Source organism: Pithys albifrons, chromosome 13 (assembly GCF_047495875.1).
Source record: "Pithys albifrons albifrons isolate INPA30051 chromosome 13, PitAlb_v1, whole genome shotgun sequence".
Lineage (NCBI taxonomy): Eukaryota > Metazoa > Chordata > Aves > Passeriformes > Thamnophilidae > Pithys > Pithys albifrons.
In genome coordinates this window covers 1,428,607-1,441,345 of record NC_092470.1, presented here as the reverse complement: position 1 = coordinate 1,441,345, position 12,739 = coordinate 1,428,607, and the positions used below count along the sequence as shown (strand labels likewise).

General features: G+C 41.8%; 1 protein-coding gene across 3 annotated transcripts in view; it reads left to right on the top strand.

The window, feature by feature from the left end:
- The window catches only part of SCAPER (S-phase cyclin A associated protein in the ER), a 162,814-nt gene that overhangs the window by 109,221 nt on the left and 40,854 nt on the right, over positions 1-12,739 (top strand). For all 3 annotated transcript variants that reach the window (XM_071568602.1, XM_071568600.1, XM_071568601.1), the window contains exons 25-26: positions 4,103-4,226; positions 10,546-10,775. In XM_071568602.1, the coding sequence (XP_071424703.1) occupies positions 4,103-4,226; positions 10,546-10,775 (354 nt within the window). The remainder of the gene's footprint in view (positions 1-4,102; positions 4,227-10,545; positions 10,776-12,739) is intronic.

Here is a 12,739-nt window from a genome sequence, read left to right as displayed (position 1 = left end):
TCCCACTTCCTTGCAGCTCAGAGTGTGATTACCACTTTGCCATCAGAGTGCTGCACAGTATTCCAGCTGGTTAAAAATGAGCAGTTTTCTACTGAATTAATAACACCTTCTAAATTTGATACTGTTTAGTATTATTTCACTGCCAAATTGAGCTTTTTTCATTGTTTTCTTCATTGATAATCAAAGTACATTCATGTATATTCTTCAGAAGTTGTAATTAATACAGAAAAGCTTTATACTTGAAACAGGTTAATTGTTATATGTTGATGATGCCCTGATTTTTGTAAAGCAGGAGCTCTTGCCTCTGTATCCTGGTGCATTATTGTGGAGTAGTTTTGTGCCATTGCACACTGTTGATGCCTCAGTGTTTTTAATAAAAGTTAAAATTTGTTAACTTGTTTAGATCAGGAAAATTGAGGAAAGAGAAGCTGTGCTGGCATAGAAGAAATCCACATGCAGACATACAGACTGTTGAGATCCAGCTGGATTAAAAGGAATCCTCCTCATTTTCTTTGTACTCACGTAAAATAAATATAATATACAGATGCATATTTTTGTCTAGCTTAAGGACAGATTTCTGTCCTGGCTCAAAGTTTGTGCACTATAATGAGTGTGTTATAATTGGATTACTGTGGAGCCAAGCCCTGGCTCCGAGGGCAGCCTTTCCGTGGGGCTGGGCAGAGCTGCAAAGCTGATTTGGGAGTGTGAGCCAAAGTTTAGAGCAACATCAGTGATCAATAACCACCTGCTCCACGGGAGCCCCAGGCTTTGGGCTCTCAGCTGACTCTGATGGCTCTTGAGATAACAGATTTGGAATTGGGAGCAGCCCAGAACTTCCAAAGGGGAAGAAAGTGATGGAGAATACATTGAGTTTTTCCTCCCACCACATTTAAAGTGTGTTCAGAGTTGAGGCTTTGCCGTTCGCAGCCCTCTCTCGTCTCAGAGCCTCGTGCCCAAATGGTGACAGTTGACAGCTGTTGTCCCCTTAATAAGATTAAAGTAAAGAAATTAGTTGTGCTGTGTGTAATCTGCCATTTAACACTGCGAGCCACCTGGGGACAGTTCTGTGCCGACACTGCTGTGCTGAGCCAGTGGGAGCCGGCGCGGGGCTCGATGTGCTCACACGGGCCCTGCTCAGAGAGCTTATGGTGTCAATTAAATGCACCCTCGTTATTGCTGTGAAAAATTCATTGGACATCCATTTGCTTGCAGCACCTTTTCAAGCCCATCGTGGAGTCCCTGCGTGCACAGATATTCTTTCTGACGGGAGGCGCAGTGGGGAGAGACAAAGCGCGATGTGTTTCCACAGTGCATTTGTGCTGAGATAAAGTGGGAAGTTTCTGTGTTTTCAAGTGTAAAATGAATGATCCTCTTAGGAATTAGCAATCCCATATATCAAAAAGCATTTATTGCAGTGATTTAACTAAATCACCTCAGAACTCTGAAATGCTGTCAAAATGACCCTACAAATTCACATTTGACACTTGGGATAAAATGAGAGAAGAGCTGATAAAATGAGAGAGGATGATTTAAAGCATCTTCTTCTCAACAGAAAATAAAGACTGTCAATATAGTTTCCTCTCTTTCTCCCTGTAAACACACCAACATGGGGCAATAATTTTCCATGAAAGGTAGAAGGAAGTGCCTAATGAAAATATTTTTCAGCGTGAGGGAGGGGAACTAAATACTAAGGGAAAAGAGAATTGTGCTTCACGGCAGATATTAATAAATGCACATGAACCATGCTGCTTGAATTATCTGAGGGTAAAAATAAGGTGGAATAGGTGAAAATTAACCTGCCTTTGGTCAATAATTAATTGCTTAATACTGTTTTCACATCATGTGAACTGGAGATTGAAACTGATTTGATTAGACACTAGAGTAAAATTAATTATCAGTCCAGTAAAATTAATATAACTTGGTAATATGGTGGTACTCAGAAAAGGAAGAAAACTATAAATGTTCACTTGCTTCTTTTCAAAATTCAAAACTACTTTTCTGGCTGAATTAAAAACAATCTAGACATACCAATGAAAAAATTTTACTCCAATTTTTCTGGCCTCTGAATATTTCTGGCTTTTCTTAGCTTGAGAAATGCAGTTTCTGTGTGTAAGATGCTTCCATTTGAGCTCTGGAGAGCCAGGCTAAGTGATCAGATGCCTCAGCAGTGACCTCAGCAGTCAGTAAAGCAGCATTCCTTATTGTTGTGTAAATAATGGAGTTTCATAAAATATTTTAGGAGAAAGATGAAGAGTAAAAGTTGACTCGAGAAGTATGTTGAACTGGTCTGCAGCTTGTCCTGTTAAATACCAGCTTTGAGGATTTCAGTGCAGGAACTTGGTGTTTGTTGCAGTCCCACTTTTGTATGACCTTTGAACAGCACTCACAATTTATTTTCTCCTGTGCAGCTTATTTGAACTTAGTTACATTTTTTTCACATGTTGAAAAAAACCCAACAAAGTAAAAATGTTTTTCCTTTTGGTTTACTTTAGACAAACAACTTGAATGTCTCACCATCTGTATTTATTATTGGATGTATTTATGATGCATTTGTGTTGTGTGTGTGTGTTTGTGTAGTGACAGGGATAGCTCTTGTAATAAGCAAAGTTCAAGAATTGAATTTTGTGTTTATTCTGAAATAGGATTCTCTCTGGTCAGATTAATCTCTGCAAGTATATTTTATAGTGCTGGTCCCAACTTCCCTGCAAGTCCCATTTTGAGAACACTTTAATGGGAGCAGATGGAAATCACTGCACGTGATGCAGAGAACAGTTGGACATGTGCTGTGATTTTGTGTCTGTGCCACTGCACACCTGTCACCAGTGCCACTGCACACCTGTCACCAGTGCCACTGCAAACCTGTCACCTGTGCCACTGCACACCTGTCACCAGTGCCACTGCACACCTGTCACCAGTGCCACTGCAAACCTGTCACCTGTGCCACTGCACACCTGTCACCAGTGCCACTGCAAACCTGTCACCAGTGCCACTGCACACCTGTCACCAGTGCCACTGCACACCTGTCACCTGTGCCACTGCACACCTGTCACCAGTGCCACTGCAAACCTGTCACCAGTGCCACTGCACACCTGTCACCAGTGCCACTGCACACCTGTCACCTGTGCCACTGCACACCTGTCACCAGTGCCATTGCAAACCTGTCACTTGTGTCACTGTAAGCCTGTCACCGGTGCCATTGCAAACCTGTCACCTGTGCCACTGCAAACCTGTCAATGGTATCACTGCAAACTGTCACCGGTGCTACTGCAAGCCTGTCTCCTGTGCCCCTGCAAACCTGTCACTGGTATCACTGCAAACCTGTCCCCTGTGCCCCTGCAAACCTGTCACTGGTATCACTGCAAACCTGTCCCCTGTGCCCCTGCAAACCTGTCACCGGTGCCATTGCAAACCTGTCCCCTGTGCCCCTGCAAACCTGTCACTGGCATCACTGCAAACCTGTCCCCTCCTGCCCACCCCAGGCGGGGGCAGTGGGTGCTGCTGGAGCCTCAGTGGCACTGCAGGCTCTGCAGGGGGCACAGGGTGGCACTGCAGGCTCTGCAGGGGGCACAGGGTGGCTCTGCAGAGGTTTGGGCAGGAATATCACCTGCTGGTGGCTGGCTCAGGGGGGGTTCCTCGCTCACCCCACTCCTTGCACTGATGCACAGGCACTCCTGTGTCTGAAGCTGCTCCTGGGATTGCTGGGAGTTACTTACATGGGGCTTTTGTCCCAAAGTCGTGCCAGGAGAGGGACCTTATACCCAACTTCATTGTGTGCCATAGGTATAAGCCACAATAAAAAGCAAAATTACACATCCAAATTATGAAATTGGCTGATCTCTGTTTAAGTTTTGATAGGAGTTCTGAATACAGATGAGTCCAGTACCCACAGAGTGCATGACTTCTGATAAGTATGGCTTTACTGTTTCAAAGTTATTAATTACATAATTGATTTCATTTAAGGTGTTTGTTCTGCTTGGAATTCCAAGTTGGAGAAAATGATTGTGAGTTGCTGAAAGGTTGTTTTGTGATGTGCTGCCATTTAATTTACTGATGAAAAAAGTAAAGTTCTAATTTCTTTTTTTCTTCCCTTTTGACCCTGTAGGTCTCTGTGCAGTGCAGTGAACGTTTACAGCCTCACCTGCAGCAACTGCATAGAAAACTGCACTTATGTTCTCTTTAGCAATAAGATCACTTTTCTGATGGACCTGTTGATACACCAGTTTATGGTATGTAAAACAGCTTTTTTAATGTAGAAATTTTTACATGCCTCACAAACATGTTTAAGTACTTTACATGTTTAAGTGTAAGAATACCAGGAGATAAATGAGAATAAAGGCTTGAAAGAACAAGATTCTTTTGTTGTATGTATGTGATGGCCATGTCTACTCTATTCTATAGAAATGGATGTATTTGCTTCTACCAGTAAATTCTGCAAAAGCCTACATACCAGGAACTGCAGTGAGTGGGTATTGTTCTATCTAAAGTTTCCTGAGGTTGTTTTCTTTAATTCACCCTATAGGCATATTTAAAATGTAGAATATTATGAGTTGTAAGTGTGTGTTTGATTCTTACTTGTTTCAGTGTCAGGAATCTAAGTCAGGTCAATATGTTGCCATAGTTTGATTTGCTGAAGTGCTTAAATAGCAGAACTCTTTAACGATTAAAGTCTTAATTTTCCAATGTTTCATCTAATTTGAAATGTCATTAAATATTTTATTTGAAAACTCATTTTTAATTCATAGTGACCTGCTCATCATAAGATATTTAGTCTTGGTTTTCTACTTATAAATTGTGTGTATGTATTTTCATGAGCCAAGCAGTTTGTTAATTGAAAAGTTATGTACATACTTTTAATAATTTAAGTGATGCTGTTGGAATCAACAGCCATAGGACTGTCGAGAACACTTTAAAAGATAGTCTGAGGGTCCCTGGCACAAAGGAAACCCAAGTGCAACCTGTGCACTCTGCTCTGAGAAGCTGCCAGCTCCTTGTTCTGCCCAGCCCTTGGCAAGAGGATTGCAGGGATCAGTTTCAGCTGGCTCAGTGAAAGGTGTGTGGTGCTGGGCAGTGCTGGCCCTACAGGGTGAGCAGAGCAGGGCTGGGCAGTCACGGCCCAGGGAAATCCTCAGCACTGACAGCTGACAGGATTCCCTCTGCTGCCAAAGCCCTGCCTGCTCCCAGGGCAGCTGGAGAACCACCTGCACTTTTCCTGAAGGAATAAAGAGGCCATTTCTTAGGCAAAGCTGAGCACTTAGAGCTCAGAGATACTACAGAAGGATAATTGCCAAATACTACCCTTAAACTACAGCAAAACTGTAATTAAAGCTTAATGTTTCCCAAGATCCACAGTGGACTTTTCTTCCCTATGCATAAAGTCCCTTATGTTCTCTTCATGCAAAATTGGCCCTTAAACCAGGATATCTTCATAGTTCCATGAGGCACCTATTTGAGTACAAAACCCTAATACAGTGCTGCTGTTGTAACCCTGATTTTTCTCTCTTGAAAATATAATAAATCAGATCAAGTTTGAATTTTTTTTTACAAAAAAGAAATATGCAAAATGAGAGCAGCTCCAAATATCAAAATACTAAAATGACTCCTCCACAGAATTTAACTGCCTCCTCTTTTCCTGGTTTAATGAGCTGGATGATGCAGCCTTTGTCCATGTTATGTGTATTTATTGGAAAATAAAGCCCAAGTAATACCAGGAGTAATAAATGAGAATGTATATTTGCAAGGTTTTAACACATTGTTAAACAAGTATACAAATATTTACTACAGAAACAGAAAGAATCTGGTCTTGAGAAACATTTCAATATAGTCTTGAATACATTCAGTAAGAACTTCATTTTCATCTAATTTAATGTGGGCTTAATTTTGATTTATTCATGAATCAAATACAATATCAGCTTCCCTTTCGCTAAAACTCAGAACTCTACATTTTAAAGAATAAAATTTAAAACAGTCACTTTGCACTGGTGACAAAGTACTCATTTTTCTCTATACAGGTGTAACATTTTCTCATCAAAAGACTACTTGAAGTACTATTAAAAAATAATTTCTCCAGTGAAAATACCAATAGGAAATTATAGAATTCCAAATGGACTGTATTTCTCTTTTTTCCATTTGTGCCATCCAGCCTGCCCAGGTGAATAGTTTGAAGTGTCCTGTTCAGACCTTTCTATCTCCCACCAGAACAGACTGGAAGGAACCTTCTGCAGACTTTACCTCCCATTTTACCTTTCTTGGCCTCCTGAGCTCAGTAATGCCTAAGTCTGTGTCTGTTGAGGTCAGCACTGGTGTTTCCTGATTCCATGATTAATGGATCAAACCTTCCCACCTTCATACCAGTCCTGTGCTTAAGGGGGAACTTCATTTCTTTACAGACTGCTCTTCTTTGTCTGCTGTACCTAGAAAATAGCTGCAAAATAATGGGAACTTTTCTAATTGTATGTTTTGGAAGATTTCACACTGACAGAGCCAAGTAATTAATAGTAATTGATAATATGTAAGGATTTAAGGACAGTTTTTTTAGTTTGGGGTTTTTATCTCCAGTCAAGTGGCAGCTGTCATGTACTTTCCACAAAGATATCTGAAAAGCCATATATATAAACCATACCTATCTGTATGATACCATGGCAGGTCACTGGGGTTGTTTTTTGAGGCAGTCTTTAAATACAGAATACCTGAAAATACTTAATAAAGCATCATTAGTGAATGTAAAAACATGTGCAGTGAACACTGCAATTTAAGTGGCAGCCAAACAAATGTAGAGATCAGAAGTGAGTTCTTGTTACTTTTTTGTTCTCCGAAATACAGTGCTTAAATCTGGACTGTATTGTAAGGAAATGGCCTGTGAAATCTCACTTTAGGTTAATCTGGCTGTCTAGTCACAGATAAGTAATTTTTCTCCTGTATTTCTTCCCTGGAATTTGCTGCCATTTAATTCAGGTACTTCAAAATTACACTCTCCATCCTGTCACAGTTTATTAACCATTTGTGGTGAGGTTTTTTTAATCATCTGTACTGCATAAGGAAAAGGCTGCTCTGTGTTTGCAGTGATGGTGGCAAGAACTGTGACATCCAAGGCGTGTATGTGCCTCTCTGCTGCTCTGCTCCATTTGGGAATGGCATCTGTGTCTGTGGGTTCAGCCACATGGCACTGGCATTCTCTGAGCCCCAAGAACAGTGGAGAGCAGCAAATCCTGGTCACAGGGCTGGAGCAGAAGTTGGGACATGCTAAAGTGTTTAGGGGTAGGGAATTTAAGAAGTGGAACCTTCACCTGCACCATCCCCAGCCCATGCACTTCTGGGCCATTTGCATGTCTGTGGTTCCCTGATTACTGCATAGAAAATCTGACATCGTACTGGTACTATTCTGAAAGTATTCACTTTTCAAAGAGTTTTTGAGGCAAACCCAACACATGCAAAAAGCACAAAATCATCAGTGTTAATGGGAGAAGGATACAAAATAAGTGACCAAATGAAGAAAATTTGAATGCTTCAAAAGGTTTGAAGTCCTTCCATTTAGGTTTATCAACTCTGTATTTGAATTTCTTCTTGGCTATGAAGGGCTATGCTTTTTGCACCAGTGAGTTGCCAGTGGCAGAGCTCTGTGTTGCTAACTGGAAGCTGTTTGGTGTTTTTTGTGAGCACAGGAAAAAAGTGTGCTGTGATATGCAGAGACATTTTGGTGACGTGAGTCAGAGGGGAGTCACATTTTCAGCTGTATGAGATGTGCCCAAGTGCTTTACTGGATTGGGGCCACACTGTGCAGCATCTCACAGGATTAAGCCCTGGATGCTGCTGGGCAGAGCTGAGCAGCTCATGGCAGCTCTGCACGAGCCTGGGAATCCCTGCAGAGGGGAACTCTCCAAGGAATAGTGAACACTCGTGTGGAGGCTGTGCCAGAGTGCGAGTTGGGTCAGCAGAGTGCTGTGATCCAAGAACTGGCAGAGGGAAAGTGGAGTCCTGCTGAAGCCCAGCAGACTCAGTCACCAGGAAAGCTAAAAGTGGGTGTGTCAAATAATGGGACTGCTGTTACATTTTTCCTGGTTTTTCTTTGTGATTTGAAAATGTTTTGTGCCAGTTACTCAACGAATTAGTTTAAGTGTGTAATCACACCTGTAGATTTGTGCCACTTAAAGGGTTAAACCTCAGATGTGTGGAATGTTTGAACATCTAAAGCCCATGTTCAACCCAGGGTTTCTCTGAATATCATCAGCTCCTGGGGAAATCAACACAAAGGATCCAGAGCTTGAAAGCTTTCATAATTACACTATTAAATCTTAAGATTTCCTACCCCTTGATAAAATAATCAACAAGCAAGCACCCCAATTAATTTTGCTTCTGCAAGCACAGCAATTAATTTTGAACATAAATCTCAATAGACTTTCACACTATCCCATTAATTACCTGTTCAGTAAAAGAGCTGATCTTTTGTCACTCATTTGAGTAGGTATAAAAGGGAAATGTAAAAGGAATTAAGTTCAAACACCCATTTTCTGTAAAACAGTATTTCCTTCTATGTCTTCTCTGACATACACAGTATAAAAACCCCGCACTTGTTCTCACTTTTTATTAAAACACACACATTTTCCCCAAAAATTGAATGTGAAAAATAAGCTCTGCAATAAATGATTCCATTAAGTGCCAGATCTATTTATTTTACAAACTACAAAGAAAAGTTTTATTTTAAAGCATGAACTTTTACAGTTAAGGCTGTATACTTGGAAAAAAAAATTCTCATATGTATGTTGAACTGGAAGACAAAAATAGACATTTTCTGCTTACAGTACTGCTCACTACAGCAAATGGAAGCCCCTGCTGTGAAATACTATTAAATCATTAAAGAAATAGCATATATAATTTTTTATCTTAGGTGAAAAAGCACTGAGGAGCATTTGTTAGCAATTTTTAAACTTAATGTTCCCAGTAAAAAGTCACCATGTTTTAATTGATTTATACATTGCAAAGCTTAATCCATCTGTTTCAGTGGGCAATTGGAATCATTAGTCTTGAACTATTGCAGTCAACAAAAGTTACTGGAGCAATAGTGTTATTTTTCCTCTTGAACCTGAATAAGCAGCTAAAGGTTTCTCACTTGCTGTCTTGGCTCATCACCAGAAACAGACTATTACAATGAGCTTTAAGTAGCGGCACAAGGCTCAGAGCTGATGAATAATAAAGAAATGTGCATGTTGTTCTTTGTCACCAAGTGTTACCAAACCCCTCCTGATACCTATCCGGGCAGGGCTGGTTTGCTCTGACCTTGCTGGCATATACTGAGTGTGAATTCTCCTACCCTGGAATGAAAATAAGACAACAAGGCAACAAGGGTGGATCCAGAGAAGAGCAACGAGGCTGGAGAAGGGACTGGAGCACAAGTGCTGTGGGGAGAGGCTGAGGGAGCTGGGGGTGTTCAGCCTGGAGAAGAGCAGGCTCAGAGGTGACCTCAGCACTGTCTATAACTCCCTGAAGGGAAGTTCTGGCCAGGTGGGGGTTGGTCTCTTCTCCCAGGCACTCAGCAATAGGACAAGGGGGCACGATGGGCTCAAGCTCTGCCAGGGGAAATTGAAGTTGGAGATGAGAAAAAACTTCTTTGCAGAGAGAGTGCTCAGGCATTGGAATGGCCTGCCCAGAGAGGGGGTGGATTCCCCATCCCTGGAGGTTTTTCAGCTGAGATTGGCCGTGGCACTGAGCGCCATGATCTGGTAAAGGGACTGGAGTTGGACCAAGGGTTGGACTTGATGATCTCGGAGGTCTTTTCCAACCCAATTGATTCTGTGGTTCTAGGATTTCAGCCAGGACTGATCCCTGGGGATGGTGCTGGAGCTCCTGGCTGTCCATGGCTCCATGGAGGGTGTGGAACAGCAGCAGGGCTGGAGCTGTGCCAGGAGTGCCAGGGCAGTGCCAGTGCTGTGCCTGCAGCACTGCAGGACCTCCACACACACTCCATTTACTGCCTGAGCACAGCAGGGCAGGGTTTCAGCTGCTCAAATTAGCTTGGACTGCAGAAATGAAAAAATGTAATTAATGTTTTAAAAATTATGCTCTCTAGGGTGGTTTCCTTCAACATCGGTATCCTGCATATAGATCTGTCTTCAGATTTATGTGTTATGCAGCTCAACTTCACTTTTTTAGAGAGGGCTGTAGTTATTTAGAAAAACAGGATTTGTCTGAGGCCTGTTCAGAGAGGATTGGGTGTTGTGCTTCTGACAGCATGGACAAGTGGCTGAGGTCTGAGGGGCCCGTGCAGTGCTCAGAGGGTGATGTTTTATGCATAAGAACACAGTCATACCGATGACATGCTCTGCTGCTGGAAGGCTGCCCTCAGTTCTCAGACACTGAATTGCTTTGACTTGTGTTATTCTGTTCCAGCTTGGATTATCTGCACTGCCTTTTTTTGTACCTGAAATGCTTCTGTGTCCATCAGCACTGCTAGAGTGTTACTTTTTTATTACCTATGCAAATTTCTAAATGTTTCTCTACAAACTTTGATTATTTTTATTGAATTCTGGTTGTTTTTGTTTTCTCTTTGCTTAGGTTAGTGTTCCAGATGACCATAATGCTACTGCAGGCAGAAGTGTGAATAAGCAGGTATTTGAAGGTTTAACAACAGGACTTCTGAGGGTAACTGCTGTGATTTTCAGATGTCTAATCTCCAGCTTCCCAGAGGGAAACAACCACTCTGCTGCACTGAAGATATTACAGGAAGTGAAAAGTAAATCCTCGCAAGTAGAAGCCTTCAACAGCAGAGTCCAAGACCTAATCAGGTTTAAAAAAAGATAATGAAACTTCTCTAAGCATTCTTTACCACAGAGAAACAAAATTTTGCTGATTTAAGATGGAAAAATCTGCTTTAACTCTTAACTCAGTAAGAGTCACCTGTGTGTGTAGTCAGGACATTGAAATGCTGTATTCTCAGTCAAAAGTGTTCTTCAAAGAACTGCAGAAGCAGAAATACAGAAAACCAAGAATCTTCTAATTTTTGACTTGGTTTTTTGTGTCCTTTCCCTCAGTTTACTCTCCTAATTCTGTAGCAGTCAGTGTCTGTGTGCCATCATTGCTCTGCTCTGTGCCAGCCATGTTTGCCCATTGCCCATGGAGTCCTTCATATCCACATGGCACTCCTGTGGGCTTGTCAGAAAACATGTCCTTCCTGGTAAAGATCAGCCAGTCACTCCAATAACCTGATCTGATTATGTAGCTGAACTTGAATATATTAATGTGTATATATACAGATATAATTAATACATATAAACATAGATACCCAACAGTTTATTAGACTTGTGGAAACTGTAAAGTTTCACGAGTAAATCACACAAGTAGTTACCAATAAATTGTCATATAAATAGTTACCAGTGCATCTTTGGCGCTCTGAAGAAATGAAATTCTGATTATCTGCTGCTGAAAGCATGTCCCAGGGAGCACCACCACACCTCTCCAAGTCTGGGGTGATGCTGATGGAGTCAAAGAGGACAGCTGGAGGAGGAAAGCAAAGCAAATAGTTGTCATAGATACCACTGACCTCTCAAACTTCATTGTGCTCCTGTAACCTGCCTTCTCCCCAAACAGGTTTTGATAGAGTGTGAAATTTCAGGCTGTTGTATTCTGCCCATTTATGAATGGGAGGGTGGGAGGTCTGTGCAGAGCAGACACTTGACACTGAGTGCACCAAGCACAGGCATAGCCATAAGATAAGGAGATACATGAGAATCCAACCAGGTTCCTCACCTGAGGCACTTCAGGGGATCTGGTTATAGATGGGGAATGAAAGGCCTGATGACAAGGTAATAGAGCAATTAGGAAAAAAAGAGAGAGAGCATTTTAAACTAGTCAAAAACAGACAAATTCTGTCATTAATGAGAATCTTTCACCTCAGGTCATTGTATCATATGTCATGGGGACTTGATTAAGTGAGAGTTTTAAGAAGATGAGGGAAGAAAGAGGAACACTGAAATATTTTAATTTTTTTTTTCTCTTTGGAGTTGCTAGACCTGATGCATAAACACCAATTATCTATGTGCTGTCTGGGTATCAAAAGGGCAGCCAAATTATTTCAGCTATGCTACCATGGGTAAAAGGACTGGGAGATGGAGGCAATGGATTAGAGAGTTTTAACATTCCACTTGTCTGGGTGCTCAGTTCTTCAGGGAAGGGAGAGCTCAATGCATCTCCTGGTTGTCTCTGGTGCCAGGGAGGAACAGTCCAACACACTGACAGCTCCCACCCATCTCCTCTGCCAGGGGAGCAGCTGCTTTGTGCCAGGTGTGGGTGTGAAGGGAGGGGGCAATGGGCACGGTTTGCAGGTGTCAGCCACACTGTGGAGATGTTTCTGGGGAAGAGAATATCGGTGAGAATGGCTGTGCCTTTTTTTTGAGACACCATCTCTCAATATTGGCTGTATTTTATTTGGTTTTTCCTCTCCCCTCCTGTGTCTTGGGGCTGTTTCCAGCACTCAGCATTTCTCTGTGACTGTGATGTATCTAACACCCAACTCTGTCCCTGGAATTACTTTGCTAATACAGAAGAACTTATCACCTGTACAGTCAGGTGGGTTGCTTAGATCAAAATCTGCAAGAAGCCTAATGCTGGTAACCTTTGATGATGCTAAACAGAACAGACAAATTTACCTGAGCAACAAGCGAGCAATTAATAACCTTTGTGTATCTTCAAGTGTTTTTAAGTGCTGTGCTTCAGCAGCTTTAAAAATCTTTCATGCTGCAGTGAGACATTT